Below are 16,859 nucleotides of genomic sequence, written 5' to 3'. Positions count from 1 at the left end.
CACAACCTCTGATCTCTATGTCCCTAAATCCCTGTCACTTAGAGATCTCTATGTCCACAGACTCCTCTACTTAAAGATCATGTCACCACCTTCCTATAGCCTTAGATCTCTACCTCCCTCTACTCCCAAACAGCAATGCATCATATCTCCAGATCTCTACACCACGTACCGATTTTTCCACGTACCACTGTTCTTAATCCCACACCTTCAGCTTCTTTTATCCCTAGCTTCTAACGAACAAGTGAAGCGCAATTGACAAAAATTACTGCTGCAAAAAGAAACGCATAAATCCCTCCGTTGGAATGAAGCAAACAAAGGGCTCTCCGGGTCGTATCATAGCGAAGCTTTTCTCTGTTCTTGCGCTCTGTTCGAAATTGTCCGTGTCGGGAAGAAGAGTAATCGGATAAAACGTTGTCGAATACGGGTCGGTGTAATAAATCATAACGGTCCGTGGTCTCTTGACCTGACCGTGGTCGTGCGAACAGCTAGTCTCGATAACGAATCGATAAATCGTGGAGAAAGACCGGAAAGCCATTGTCGAGAGTCGTGCACCGGAATATTTCTTCGTCTCACGCGAAAACTTTCATGACCCATGATCACTGATCTAGTCTGCATTTTTTATTGTGGTTAATCGAATGTTTTGGGTTTATTAATAATGATGGCGTTTTTGAAAATTTGGTGATTTGGAGAGAGTTGAAAACTTGTGAATCCACCAATTTAAACATATAAAAATTTATAAATCTACAGATTCAATTATTCAATGATTGGTCCATAACCGATCAACTTCGTATTGCCCCAAAAAAGTAATCGACCCATTCATTGATTTGTACCTCGCGTGCCACTCGAAACGAGTTGTATACGAACCACTCCACAAAGGAACGGAGTCGTTCGCTCTCGTGATTTTCTTCTTTCATGGAATTTCCTCCGACTACACGCGAATCAACGCGCTACGAGATTAGCCTCTCTCGCGTTTTCTCGTCTCGATCGCTTGGAAAATAAAACGAAACGAACCGGCTACAACATTTTATTCTGCATCTTAATCCTTAATATTATTCCTCGAAAATTAAAATGTCTTTTTAATTCTCTTTACTTGTACAACTTGCAGATTAAAAATTTTAAACAAAGGATCTAATGAAGTGACTGGTCAAAGAAAATTTATGACAGAGTAGGTGAATTCATTAAAGTCTTGTAAAAAATATTGCAAACAGAAATTTTGACTATGTGTTAAGAGCATAGCTAAATTTTGTCTGGAATTTCCACCTTGACTTTCAACACTCGAATTCTTAATAAATCCAGACGAGACTTGAAATTTCGGCCAATGATCGCGTTTATTCGAGACTAGGATTGTGCAAACGAGGGCAGCTGGGTCGTGTTCGAAATTGAGTCAGGGTCGGCGAGACGGTGTACACGAATCTTCTTCTGATGGTCCCGAAATAGTATCCACGGTGATTGCTGGTCCTCGGCCGAGTTTTGGAAACGATCTTCGTGAACGCGTGTTAAAATCGAACATTGTCCCAGAGACAACCTTGAAATATTCCTCTCGGCAGCGTTTTTTAACGCGACATCGTAAATCGACGATGCGTTACCAGCAGAAACTGAATAAATTTCCGTCGATTCGACTGTAAATCATGCGCAGCGGATATCGAACCGGTCCATTTTACTTCCTTTCGGAGCGTCTCATCGAGATCACGTTATTGCCACGAAATTTACATGAATTACCGCGAAGAACGCGGACGGTTAAAACGATTGTAACGTGCGCCGAATAAATCCAGAGTTAGTTCCTTTGATAATATTCTTTTCCTCGGACCGATAAGCAGAGGTGCCGCAACTGGCTGTCGAGCGATAAGAAACCGCTCGGAAGGAACGAAAACTACATCGTGGCGCTCGTAAGGGAGCGGAGCTTTTAACTGCAACGTTCGGTTAAACGAGAGATATTTTCATTAAACGATAAGTAGTGAATTCTCGGGCAATTATCCGGAAAATTTCAGAACACGTTCAAGGAACGGATTAAATCGTCCGTTCGAGACGAGAGATCTCTGCAAATGAGCTTCGAAGCAAGATAGAACTCCCAAGTGACAAAAATTTAAATAAAATCATTTAACATACAGAACATAAATTTCATTTAACGGAACGTTGCACGGGCGTTTGGAAACTGTCATTTAACATTTGAACACGCATGACAAATTCGAAGCACAGAGCTTGTCATCAAAATCAGAGTTCGATTGTGAACAGCGTTAAGAGGAATTAGAATCATTAGCGGAATTCGGAAAATTTTGCTCCTGGAATCGAACATCGTTAAAGGTACTTGTCTATCAGCATGTCACATCTGGTATTACGTTCAGTGAGGTGATTATGGCATATTATACGCTCCATGTAAGTTACGACACCCAATTATCCACACGTCAATGTGGATCTTCTATGGATTACGGAAGTTTCACTGGATCGACCCCTGGCTTACACTAGGTTGTTGAAATTGTTCTGGGTAATACGAAAATGTTCCATCGTAAAATTTTTGTTTAAGTAAAATTAATCTTCTCGTTTTACTACTTTAACGTACAAAGTTTTGAAAACGAGGTCTATTTAGTAATCTGAAAAAAAGATATGGAGTTCAAAGTGAAAATCAGTTGACCGGTTTGGATTTGCGAGCTACATCGATTTAAGAGAAATTGCCACTTTTCTGGCTGTCAGCATTTTTAACGAAGGATTTTCACCTATTCTGAAAATTCTCTCTGCGACGAGAATGACTATTGAACGGCTGGCTGTTCATGAATTCACGAGAAACGAATTTACCATCGACAAAGGCTGCTGAAAAGCCAGGATTGCCAGGCAAAAACTGGAATTAGCAGGATTTTTTTGAAGGAAGAGAGGTTTGAATCTGGACTAATAAATCGGTCAGCGTAATTATCTGCATTAAAATTATACGAAGGATGAGCCTGAACTTCGGAAGATTTAAACATGTTCGAGTTGCGGGTCAAGCCGTTTCGAGATCTAAGCCCCTTATTTCGAGCACAGTTCTTAGTTTTCAGCTAGTTCCGATTTCTTACGCGTCTACGCGAACTCGTTAAACTTGCCATCCAGTTACCAGTCGACACACGATGGATCGTCGAAACTTTTGGAGGATCATCGAGCGACAGAGGGACGGTCAGTGTTCCAATCGCGTTCCCAACAAAGCTCCGGCAAACGACGGGAAGAGCAGGCTCGATCAAAGTTTAATTGGAACAATTCGAAGGTAGCTACCACGCAAAGACGAAATCGTTTGAAAGCGTGGAGAGAGAAATTGGGCTAGGATCTATCCGTTGACGTTTCACCGAAAATTGCCGGTGAACTGATGAACGATCGGACCAAGAGACTACTCGATTCTCTGCTTGATATAACAGAGATAACATTCAGCGTCGCGTCGAAATTGCCACTCTCTATGCATTCTCGACACACCGGCGAATTTGTACCGGCCACTATCGGAAAACACGCGGGTATGAATATAGAAACGGATTCGATCATCGAAATTCGCGGACCTCGTCGAAACTTTATTTCATTGTTACCGGATGCTGACATCGTCTGACGTTTCTCGTGAAAAGTTTCAGAGGGGTTATGAAGAAAATTTCATTCCTCGGACAATATATTCTGTCAATATTTCACGGTTATACGAAGATACGTCGCTGGCGAGCGCTGATCGTCTCCGTTACGCTTGCTGTTAAATGTTAAAGACGGCAGACCGTACGTCTCACGGTCGTTTTAATAAAAATTGTAATAGTTGAGCCAAGAGGATTGCGTCGAACCAAAAGCTCCGTAACTTTCTTCGAGTTCGAAAGATCGGCCGACCGTAAACTACAGACTGATTCTCTTGGGTTGACGGCAAGTTCTTCCAAAGCCCGGAAACTGGAACAGAAGTCGATTGAATGGATCGTCGCTATATAGCGTAGACAAGGTATATACACTCTGTGTGTCTTCCTTTTTGACTCGTACTCCTAACCGAGGGGCACGCAAGCGGGCCAAGTAGCCCTTCCGGAAGGTCCTAATTGCATGGATGGAACCTTTTTAATTGCCGACGAACACGGTTACACCGCTGTCATTATGAAATGTGGGACACCTTTAAGCAGCCGAAGCCACTCGGGCAAGTTAATGAGATCACAGTCGGATGGAGACGGAATAATTCGTCGGATGAAACGCGATCGAACCTTTTCCTTCGCGCTGACATTCTGCACCGTCCCTTTCTTCGGGGAGTGACGGAACTCGAGGAACAGCAGTTCGTTAAACGGGTACGCTTCATCTACCTCGGGACGGTAACGAGTCCAAAGTATGCAACTTCTTTTCTAATTATTCTGAAAATCGGGAGTTAGCTATCCGTAAATATAAACCCGATTAATTGACACTGAGACTTCGCACAATTATCTGACTCCTTACTTTGTGTTATACACATCTGCTGGTCATTTCCGAATTAATCGAAGTTAAGCGATTGTTGATCAAATAGTTTACTACCGGACTAAGTTTAATGCTCCAGGTGATGAAACGATAGTGCTTTCTAACAGAGCCATTCATACTGAAATTGATTGAGTTTCGAAATAGTATCGATGTGTAAGATCCCCGCTAACAGCACTTAGCGTGAGAAACTTGCGCGAGGAACAAACGTCGGTCAGCTTTGAAAGCGAAGATCGTTGGAAACGAGGAAAGTTACGAGTCGTCGAATTCAATTGAAAAGTTCGTACACGGTGGTGGAACGGACTAGTTGTCCACTAATCGTACGTCCTCCAACTTTTTCACAGACAACGACGTCTTTCGCTGCTTCCTCGGCCGTTCTTCTTGGCTGTCTCGTTACCTGTAACCACCCATTCACTACTACAGTCGGTGGCCGCAATTTAAAGCGTTGGGTGTTCTTACCTGTGCCAAGTTTCGTGTTTCACCCTGCGGGGACCAAGTTCGCGATAAAAACTTTGCCCCCCGGCGGACAATATGACGTGTTCCTTCATCACGCGCCATGATTACTTTCCTCGTCATTGTTCTAAACGCGTTTAAATAACAAACCGGTCCATCAGAAATATCGTTGAAAGGGTTTGCTCGACGGAGCGTCTCTTGTTCCTCGAGAGACATTGTTAAATGTTCCGTAAAAACTTCTTTTCGAAAGTGTTGTAATCACGACAATTTTTTCGTCTCTTGTTACTCGACTGAATCGACGCGAGTTGGCAAAAGCAAACTAGAAGGAGCTGTTGCGAGGAGCGAAAGGGTGGCGACACCGGAGCGCAAAAAGAAAAGGGTAGCTACAGGAAGGTCGAGAGGAAAGGTTGTTCAGAAGCATCGTAAATGGGAGGAAATCGTGGCCAAGTTCCAAAGTGGGCGAGCAAATCAAGTTATCAACCACTCAAGAGGTAAGGGGCCATCAAAGAACCGTTTAATGCGATCCCACGTAAATCAAGGGCGACCGCCCTTCTGCCTTCTCCGTGTTTCGTGGAACATCGAAATACTCTAAGACCGAGAGTCTCTGCAAGGGAAGCCATTAATTGCGGCAAGACACTGCGCTTGTCCTTGAACCAAAATAGCGTTAAACACCAGCGTCGATGTGCTTTGCCATCCATCAATTTTCCGAACAGAAACTTACAACGATTATCGTCCATTTCGGCGTCGAAACGCGTCTCGCTGAGGTTTCCTCTTGAGGTCGCCGATCATTGAGATCGCGGTGAACTTTACGGTGACAACACTGGGAATTTACCTTCAGGTTAAATATACGTCAAAGAGGTTTGAGGGTTAAAGAACGAAGTTGAGAATTTAGGACTTGCAAATTCTGGTATTTGTAAATTTAAAAACTTAGCTCTCAAGCCTAAATGTAAAACATTCCCTTTAGAAATGTTAAAAAAAAAGAAAAAATGTTGAACGAATAATACAGCAATTACCATGCCTGTAAAATCATCCTCATTAAATGTAACGAAGCCGTTGAACGGAATGAAATAAACGCATAATGAACCGCTAATAGGAACATGTACCACTTATAATAACATTACAATGAGCTATAATACCGTAGTAACTACGAGTCGGGATTATTTCGATGATGAAAAGGGCGGATTCGTTTAAATTGGAAGCCGGCTGCAGTTACCCGTAATAAAGTTATCGCTGGTTAATTCCTTCTTGCGGCTGGCTTGTTCCCCATTGTTTTGGACGATCGTGTTCCATGATGGGCGATGTCGTCGAATTGCCTCCAGCCGCAGTGAATCACCGTGAGAGCGGAAATCTCGGGCCGGCCGAGCGTTTAAGCGTGTACAAAATGAAACGCATCGGCGCGTCCGCGTCCATTCTGCGCCGACGTCCATGCATCATCGGCCAACAAAACGACGTTCTATCTGCTCCTCGATTTATCCGTCGGCTGCAAGAAAACCGTCTTCGATGCACGATTTTAGCCGTGTTTCGTGCGCCAAGCGAACCGAAAATATCTCCGCTTCGAAGCTTGCAAATCTGTGATACGCTGATTTTTTTGCCGATATTTGCTTCTTACTCGAAGATCGTAAGGAAGGAGTTGGACGGAATCCAAAGAGAGGACACAAGAGAAGTCTTTGCTTTATATTGCTAATGATTCTCCCGATATTTGTATTCAGTTTTATAAAAATTAGATTACGGTACATTAAATATAACAGTACATTAGGTACGAGGTAAAATATGGTCATTTGGAGATACAGGTAATATCTTTATGGAAAATGTGGCACAGTTTATGATCGCTAAAAATAACCGAGCTAATTGAAACGAATGGGTCTATATCTTCCGATGTAGTTAATTTTCGTCAAACACGTCGCGTTAGTACAGATAAAATAGAACGTCGATGTATAAAATCCCAGACACAAAGTTCCCTCGTTGACTTTTAACGGCGTATATCCGAAAATGACCCGCATTTCACGGCGGATTGCCTCGTTCACGGTCATTCCTGTTGGAGGGTTACTCGTTAACTGTTCTCACTCAGCAAGATACGACTTGATGCGAATGTAAAAGAACCGGCTCGCTCCATTTTCCAAACTCGTGGCGTCCTTAAGCCCTCTAATACCGCGTAAAATATGGCCACGGTCCTCCGATAAAATATAATCGTGCCGTAACGCGTTACACCAACACCCGCAAAACGCTCTCAACGAAATTTCAGTTACTGCCTGCTTCCCTGTTAATGAAAATTGGAAACAATTTTCCCCGTTGTTTTTCCCGGGCAAATTCATTCATTTTTACGGGAATTTGCTCCGCCAGATTCTAATTGAAACTTTGTTTAATCAACGTGTGATTAAACGTGCGCGACATTTTACTGACATTTTCAAGTTCCAAAATTTATATGTTTGGAAACTTGGGAACTTGTTTGGAAAGCAAATTAAGAAGCTAAAAATTCAAAAATTTTTTTAATGACACGATATATTATTTCACACATGGCGATCAATTTGAACACGAAGGAGATAGAACACTTCTCTATTTTTTAAATAAAAAAATAATTATTTCAGATACCTTTTATTCTCAAACGCTAGAAGTATATCGAAAAATATTTTTCGTGCGTCAGAAAATAATTAATTTTAAAATAGAGGAGGAACGGCAACGAACGATGTCTCTATCATTCAGTAAAAGATTAAATCGGCTAAAGTTAGTTCCATGTCATAAACTCGGCTTCCCTTTCGAGGCTTTTTATACGGCGCCCTTTCTTCGGAGATAAAAGAAGCTCGTATATCGATCGATGTACGCAATTAACGTCGAAATCGATGGACGATCGATTCTTCAAACGTGTATTCGGACGCACCGTGGAAACTGCGGGCGTTCGATACGATATAAAACGCTTCTGAAAACTCGGGTGAAAAGCAACGTTTTCGCGGAACAACGTTCGGTCTGAATCGGCTGCGCAATCATGCAGCCACGAGCAGTCACGCGAAATCAAGTTTCGACGTAACGTTCGGCTTTTCGAACGCGGCAAAAATTCCGTTCACACCTCCGCTACGTGTTTTTACGCGATTTCTTAAAACGTTTGCCCCATTTTTTTTTTTTTCGAGATATCCGCAAATATTAGCGGAAGCGGCGATACAGGACGATGAAAATTTAGTACAGACGAGAGAAAACGAGCCACGAGACTGCAGTATCCCGCAGGAGTTTCCGGGAACAAAGCGGTTAGCTCGTTCAACTTGCAGAGTCCATGAGAGGCACACCCTTATCCTGCGAAGCTAGACGGAAAATTCGGTGACCTTTCCCCGGAGAGATGCCGATCGTTATTACAGGGCAACACGAATTCTGCCTGGGAAAACTTCGGTGTCCCGTTTATTCTCCTTTTTTTCTATTTTCTTCCGCACCGTTTTCTACAAACGGCCCGTTGTCTTCTACGCAGAGTGTTTCGGTAACTTTTACGTACGAGCCCCCGCGATTCTTGCCACTTCCCAAGAGAATACGCAAGAGTTTCGTACAAACTTTCAAATGAAACCGTCACTGGATTACTATCGAAACAATTAACTCTTTTACCACCAAACATTTTACCTCCCTTTTGGGGTTCGTATTAACTTTTGGTCATTGTACGAAACAAACTGGATTATTCACAAACTACGTACATTTCAATGGTCTGAAATTTTTTGGAGACACTTTTACCTGGGTCTTGGTTTCAGTGATGTCTATAAGGAAACATTTAGAAATCAATGAAGTGGGGTTCAATGATCTTAAAACATTTTGTTAGGAACATTTTTTAGCTGGGTCTTAATTTGGAAGATGTCTATAAAGAAATATTTAAGGATGAGTGAAGTGGGTTTCAATGATCTTAAAATATTTTGTCAGGAATATTTTTTAGCTGAGTCGTAATTTCAGTGATGTCTATAAGGAAATATTTAGAGATCAGTGAAGTAAGGTTCAATGATCCTAAAATATTTTGTCAGGAACATTTTTCAGCTGGGTCGTAATTTCAGTGATGCCTATAAGGAAATATTTAGAGACAGTAAAGTGGATTTCAATATTCTTAAAATATTTTATCAGGAACATTTTTTAGCTGGGTCTTAATTTGGAAGATGTCTATAAAGAAATATTTAAGAATCAGTGAAGTGGGTTTCAATGATCTTAAAATATTTTGTCAGGACCATTTTTCAACTGAACCTCAGTTTCAAAGCCGTCTATAAAGCTGTCTATAAAGATCAGTGAAGTAGAGTCATCAGATGACTGGTTAAAGATCAGCAGCGAAATTAATCGTGGAATAATCAGTTGGAGGTGTACTCAAAAGCGAGGCACGTTCAAAGTTCAATAGCCTTCCCATGTCAGGTGGGCAAGAAAAACGTTCTCTTCGTGTCTCTATTGATACCTCGCTATCCCAACGAAGAAAAGACTAATCAATATCGAGAAAACCACGTAGCCTAGTAGTTACGGATAAATTGTTAGAGCCCCCGCTGAAAATCGAACTCTGTCCACGTTCGGATAGAAATCAAACTCGACTTCTCTGTAGAATTTCACGGAGCATCGATTGGAAATGTGCGAAGATTGGTTTACACTGGCTCCGTGACTCGAAACGTTCATTGTGACGAGGATCGATCGAAAAATCCGCTTTTAAGGACAACTCGGGAAATAGGGATCTGGAAATACTGTAACGTCTGTATTCGATCACTTTATACTTAGGCGATCGATTATTAATTATAGACGTCAGAAATATCTGATTACTCTTGTACTATTTTGAGGAGTCATGACGCAGTCGTGACGCACTTGTACTTCGTGTATTTTACTCGAATTTTAATGCACTTCAATTTGGATTTCAAGTGCAATTTGTATGGTCGATTGTTTGCAACGATTGATAGCAAATTGACATAAAATTTCTACTCTCTTTGTCTGCTTTAATAAAGAAAGGAGCTACTTTGGGAATACAAATAACGATTGATAAATTGTGGGAATTTCACAAGACGAATATGTTCTTGTAAAACGATGTTTATGGGAGTTACAACTTATGTTTTGCTCGAATTTCTCCAGAGTAAACACGTCCGTGTAAGCGCATGGAATATTCATGCTTTCGAGTAGCCGTAAGTGCAAGTAAACAGGCATGCATAAGAAGAAACTTAATTGAAGGCATTTAGTTTCGCGGAAGATCCAAGATTTCGCTGCTTTCAAATATTTTATTCCGTAGAGTCCGCACGGATTGGATTAATTAAAACATTTTTATCTTTATGCTTCACGAAGAGATTAAACATTGAATGTTTTTAAACGAAACAAAGGCTTATCAAAATGTTCGAAACAAACAGCAAGAGTCTCGATATAAAATTAACTCACTGATGCAGTTAATTCTTCAATTACTTTATGCTGGGTATAACGGTAATGATACTTCAAAGAATTGTGTCTGTAACCTGTCAATTTCAGCAACGAAAGCAGTTGTAAATAAATTAAAACTGTTGAACCAAAGCAGAAATAATAGCCGTGAAAGTAATATTTCAGAAGAAGAACGGAGAGACATAAAGCGAATTAAATGAATAGCTAGAGTGAGCCATTGAAATTTATGTAAGAACGATACGTGACCATCTAGCTGAATAATCCACCGTTGGAGACTTAAGAAACGCTCGTTAGCTCCGAGAAAACCACGAAGACGTATAGTCGGCGGGAAGTGGCACAATTTCGAAACAAATGAGTCTCATAGGATACCGAGACACGAGCTCGGTGTGCTAATATCGTTGGTACGCGTACGACACGCTCAAACGCTTGCGGATTCCTTAGATTTCACTGAACTTCTCCCTTGACAGAACCTGTTCCGTACGTCAGCAACGTTCCTCCAAGTTCCCGTAGACATCGACGACAACGACTCGAAGTGGCAAATATTGGACCGACGTTACTCACTCTATGGTAACGCGCAACGTTTGCCTGTCAGTACTGGATAAAATTGACGTGGATAAAATTTCACTACGTTTTTTGCAATTTTAAGAATTTATGTCGCTGGGTTGAGGGTGTTGGTTGGTGAGCTGGAGGACTCGTATCGTACTTGTAGGATTTAGCGTAGTAGGCAAATTTCTAGATGTGGGATAAGTTTAATGGTATTTGTGAGTTTTAACTTTATTTGTTAATGATGTGAGTACTAAAATTTGCGAGTCCTTGGAATTCTGAATTTGAGAATTTGGGGATCTCGCAATTTGGAAAGCTTCAAATTGTCATTTTCTCAAATTACCACATACCCAAATTCCAGAACCCCCAAATTCTCACATCCCCAAATTTCCACATCTCCCAATTCCAGCACTCCCAAATTTCCACATCCCCAAATTTCCACATCTCCCAATTCCCTCGTCACAAAATTATAGCACCACCAAATTTCCACATCTCCCAATTTCCGCGTCCCCAAATTCCCACGTCCCCAAATTCCCACATCCCCAAATTTCCACATCTCCCAATTCCCACGTCCCCAAATTCCCACATCCCCAAATTCCAGCACCCCCAAATTTCCACTTGTCCCAGTTCCCACATCCTCAAATTCCAGCACCCCCAAATTCTCACATCCCCAAATTTCCATATCTCTCAATTCCCACATCCCCAAATTTCCACTTCTTCCAATTCCCACGTCCCAAAATTCCAGCACCCCCAAATTTCCACATCTCCCAATTTCCGCGTCCCCAAATTCCCACGTCCCCAAATTCCCACATCCCCAAATTTCCACATCTCCCAATTCCCACGTCCCCAAATTCCCACATCCCCAAATTCCAGCACCCCCAAATTTTCACATCTCCCAATTCCCACGTCCCCAAATTCCCACATCCCCAAATTCCAGCACCCCCAAATTTCCACTTGTCCCAGTTCCCACATCGACAAATTCCAGCACCCCCAAATTCTCACATCCCCAAATTTCCATATCTCTCAATTCCCACATCCCCAAATTTCCACTTCTTCCAATTCCCACGTCCCAAAATTCCAGCACCCCCAAATTTCCACATCTCCCAATTTCCGCGTCCCCAAATTCCCACGTCCCCAAATTCCCACATCCCCAAATTTCCACATCTCCCAATTCCCACGTCCCCAAATTCCCACATCCCCAAATTCCAGCACCCCCAAATTTCCACATCTCCCAATTCCCACGTCCCCAAATTCCCACGTCCCCAAATTCCCAAATCTCCAAATTCCCACATCCCCAAATTCCCACATCTCCAAATCCATAAATCTCCAAAATCCCAACTCTCCAAATTCCCACATCCTCCAATTCTAACCCTTTGCACTCGAAGATAATTTTATTGTTTGCAAACAGCGACGTTAAAATATTAACTAAAATGTTAAATGAGTTCTTTTGAGGTTATTATTTCTTTACTAATAATTTCCACTATTGTGTATTTCACTATGTTTATACATCACATGAGAACTATTCTAGAATTAATTAAATAATGCTTATTTCAAATTATCGTATTAAGTCGAATGGCGCCTCTTGAGCGCAAAGTGCTAAATCCCCAAATTTCCAAAAATAAAAATTTACAAATTACCAAATCTCCTTACCATTGTAATCCTCTAAGATCCTTAAACAATTGAACAATGAAAGCCGTGACCTAAACACGGAAAGGAAATGAATTTTTGAACAAGCGGTCTCGAAGAAAGTTCTTAATCCGTAGAAGATTACGCGCGGCAGGAGCGCGACACAATTTGAAGATAACGAAGCGTGAAAGGGCAGGAAAAAGGCGCTTTGAATCCGCTAAAAAATGCGATCGACCGTTTCGTAGTTGGAATACGGGTATTTCCATGCGAAAGCGGACAGCGGTAAGGGTGAGATTGCCGGCGCTTTAAAGATTCTTCGCGAACCGCAAGAAAATGGTCGTGATGGGCATTGTTCCTTTTCCCTATTTTTTGCCTTTCATCCGCCTTTTCTTCGAGTCGGAACACGCGGTTGGACTAAACGAACGACCGTCTTGAAGCGAGCTATTCATTCTAGATTGAGACGGAAGTCTGACTATCGTCACAGATGACCCGTCGCGACAAATTCTCGCCGAATTATGCGACCTTCGGACAAAAATGAGACCACGATTTGCGTGGGTCGTTCCCGAGACGATGGCCAAATTTTCATTCATGCCACAGAAATACGGTCTATTGAAAATAGCCTCATTGTGAACAATTTGTATAATGTTACGTGGTGAATTTTTTAGGGATGCGAAAGTAGCCCTGTAAAATTCCAGCCCCGAGAACAATCTCGGAGACGAAACGAATTCTAACGGTCATGGGGAATACTTCTCGAATAATCTCGATACGTGCTGGGAAAGTTAAGGACGTTTGCAATCCAAGAGCTTCATTACAGATTGCATCGCGTATCGGCCGGAATTTACGAGCTTCGCCGGCGAAAAGCAATTAGGATCGTGATTTTTTGCGGATTACACCAGTCTGTTACAAGATACATCATAAGGGTATCCAGGACTCGTCGCAAAATACGCTGAGTTATTACACGTATCAAATAAAATAATTTCAATTTCCATTTCGTCGTGCGCGCAAGAACTACCGGATTACTAAACTCGTTGCTTTTGCGAATAACGAGCGGAATATTTGGTCGTGAAAAATCCGGCGAATCATAGCAAAAAGAAGGAAGAAAAAATAGAGACTGCATTTCATATTTCCATTTCGAGAATGAAAGGCTATGCCGATGGAATGCCACGCGTCGCAACGATTTAATGAATCACCGCTTTCACGAATTTGCGCCGAAATAAAACGATTTCCTCCCCGTCGTGGAACAAAAACGCGCGAAAAAGTACGCTGTACCGGTCGCAAATTGAACCGTGCGTATTTGGACGTTGAACGGTCTGAAAGAAATAAAAAAAGAGGAGCAGAAATTACGCGACGACTAGGAACAAGCTGGCCAAATGCCAGGGCGATTCAACGGGGCTAACGACATTAGAATATTTGCATTGGCGTAACTAAATAGAGTACGGGGCGAACCTTGCAACTCCCGCCCTTAAGTGTGTCGATGTATGCTGATATGGCTGAGAGATATTACGCGCGGTAATCTAACGTGGGGGGATACCACACGTGGTAATCGGATCGAGGTAGATACTACGTGATAGGGAATTTAACGCATTATGACGCGTTGCGATGCGTGGATTGTAGGTGGCGATATAACGCGGGGACTGTACATGCCTCGATACGGTTCGTGGACGCTTCGTGAACTGTGTAACGTAGATTATACGAAGAGTAGAATACACAGTGGGTGGAGTGTACGATCTATAGACTACATGTGGACTGTATTATGTGTAGAGTGTATGTAGAATCGATGATTCGATGCGAGGATTATTGAACATGTTGGGATGCGAGTAGATTATACAACGCGTTCATTGTTTAGTACGTGGAGCACTCAGCGCGTAGGCTACTTAACGCGTGGATTACTCAGCACATAGACTACTCAGCGCGTGAAATACTCAGCACGTGGAATATTCAGCGCGTGGGGAACTTAACGCGTAGACTACTCAGCGCGAGGAGTACTCAGCGCGTGGACTACTCAGCGCGTGGAGTACTCAGCGCGTGGAGTACTCATCGCGAGGAATATTCAGCGCGTGGAGTACTCAACGCGTAGACTATTCAGCGCGTGGAGTGTTCATCGCGTGGAATATTCAACGCGTGGAGCACTCAACGCGTAGACTACTCAGCGCGTGGAGTATTCAGCGCGTGGAGTACTCATCGCGTAGAATATTCAGCGCGTGGAGTACTCAGCGCGTGGAATATTCAACGCGTAGACTACTCAGCGCGTGGAGTACTCATCGCGTGGAATATTCAACGCGTGGAGTACTCAACGCGTAGACTACTCAGCGCGTGGAGTATTCAGCGCGTGGAGTACTCAGCGCGTGGAGTACTCAGCGCGTGGAATATTCAACGCGTAGACTACTCAGCGCGTGGAGTACTCATCGCGTGGAGTACTCATCGCGTGGAATATTCAACGCGCGGAGTACTCAACGCGTAGACTACTCATCGCGTAGACTACTCAACGCGTGGAGTGCTCATCGCGTGGAATATTCAACGCGTGGAGTACTCAACGCGTAGACTACTCAGCGCGTGGAGTGCTCATCGCGTAGACTACTCAACGCGTGGAGTACTCATCGCGTGGAACATTCAGCGCGTGGAATACTCAACGCGTAAACTACTCAGTCCGTGGAGTACTCAACGCGTAGACTACTCAACGCGTAGGTTACTCAATGCATAATCCTACAACGCACAGCGATTTATCACCCAGTAATACAACTCGTGGCGACCTATCGTAGCTATATAACGCATTCCAATCTACTGGCTATTTAAAACTGTCCTCCGAAAGAAATGCTAGTCGCGCCAACGAATCCCCATCGTACGATTCGACCAATCGCGGACTGAAATACTGGAACAACAATTCCAGCGATGCACAGCGACGCTGTTCCGTTCCTCATATTCGTTTTTCCTTGAAAGACGAGCTAAGAACGTTACGCGCAATATTTGCAGGAAATACCGGCATTGTCGAGATTGCATGCGATAACGTGAATCGAGACTATCCATAAGCGTACGAATCCTTTTTCAATTCCAAGCGCAGTTAGCATAATCGAGTCTGAACATTCGTGCAGTCCAAAGATTGTACGTTTCCGTCCCTGAATAACAGGGAATGGAGAAACCGTTTGGGCAGAACAATGTATTCTCGTGTGGTTTTTTTTTTACCGTTTCTAACATAGGTTTCTCCTCTTTTTTGTCGTTTCAGCTGACGAAGGTATGCAGTTGAAGCTCGACTTTCGAGACGAGTTCAAGCTCGAAGAAAGCACCGACTGCCGTTACGATTTCCTCGAGGTACGTGACGGCCAGCACGGCTTCTCCAATCTTCTCGGCAACTTCTGCGGCACAAATTTCCCCCCAGAGATCACGTCGAAGACGAGATACCTCTGGCTAAGATTCAAGAGTGACGATAGCATCGAGGGAAAGGGCTTCAGGGCCGTCTGGAGTATGGTACCTAGACCAACCTATCGTAAGTCCACGGTATTACGATCCTTCTTCATCGTCCGTCACGTTGTCTTGCGGAGATGTTAACGCGTTTAACGTCACGGGGAACGCGTGTAGTCTGTTGCGGTAGCACCTAGGCTCCCCTAGGGAACATTCCGATGTACGGATAGATCGGGAATTATCGACTGCCTTTTAGGGGATAATGGCTGTTGAGTTCCGGGGGCAGTAACATGGTAATATTCCCTAGGGACAATGTCAAGATACCTGTGTAAAGTAATACATATTAAATATTTAAAAGATAAGAAACTCAGATATCCTAAGATCACAAATTCTAGAATTCTTAAATTCCAGAGTTGTCAAATTCTGATTCATGGATTCGCGGATTCTCAGACTCTCAAACTTACAAATTTTCAAATACCCAAATTCCCAAATTCATAAGTTTTAAAAATCCTAAATTTCCAAATCCTCACCCCTCAAATCCTCAAGAACCTCCCTCTAAAATTTCACCAAAGTTCCAATTTCACCAGCGTTAAAAAATCATCTCAAAGCACTCGAAACGTTCAAAACGGTTAGCCACCTCGTTAGTGACTCCGACAATATCCATTAAACTACAAGTTTTGAAAAATGATGAAACTTATTTACTCGAGCAAAAGTTGTTAAATACCGTGGCGGTTTTGTGCTAAAGAGGTTCGTAGAGGGATAAAGAATATCGCAGCATGATCGTTATTAATGTCCCGTAGGAACGGGGCGATTCTATAGCGAATACTTGGTGGTTCTCGTCGCGTTCTTGGTGGAGAAATTACGAGACACTTCGGGAATAGATGATCAACGGTGTCGTGTACCGTGAAGGCGCGACAGAGAGACGAAATTAATTCATAGTCACCATGAAGAACTCTAGGGGGAAGCCTATGAATGCAGGAGATACACCCGTACTTATCGAGCTCGCCCCTTTTAGCCTTGCCTTTAAATCGCTGAGGATTTTGTGGACCCATCTTGCGATACATGGGTTCAAC

At 42.9% G+C, this 16,859-nt stretch overlaps 1 protein-coding gene across 1 annotated transcript in view; it reads left to right on the top strand.

The window, feature by feature from the left end:
- Positions 1–16,859, top strand: part of Neto (Neuropilin and tolloid-like) — a 102,830-nt gene that overhangs the window by 64,374 nt on the left and 21,597 nt on the right. The window contains exon 5 of the mRNA XM_076533179.1: positions 15,611–15,871. Coding sequence (XP_076389294.1) covers positions 15,611–15,871 — 261 coding nt within the window. The remainder of the gene's footprint in view (positions 1–15,610; positions 15,872–16,859) is intronic.

Source organism: Megachile rotundata, chromosome 7, assembly GCF_050947335.1.
Source record: "Megachile rotundata isolate GNS110a chromosome 7, iyMegRotu1, whole genome shotgun sequence".
NCBI lineage: Eukaryota > Metazoa > Arthropoda > Insecta > Hymenoptera > Megachilidae > Megachile > Megachile rotundata.
Note: the sequence above shows the minus strand (reverse complement) of the source record. Positions and strands in the feature narration are given on the sequence as shown.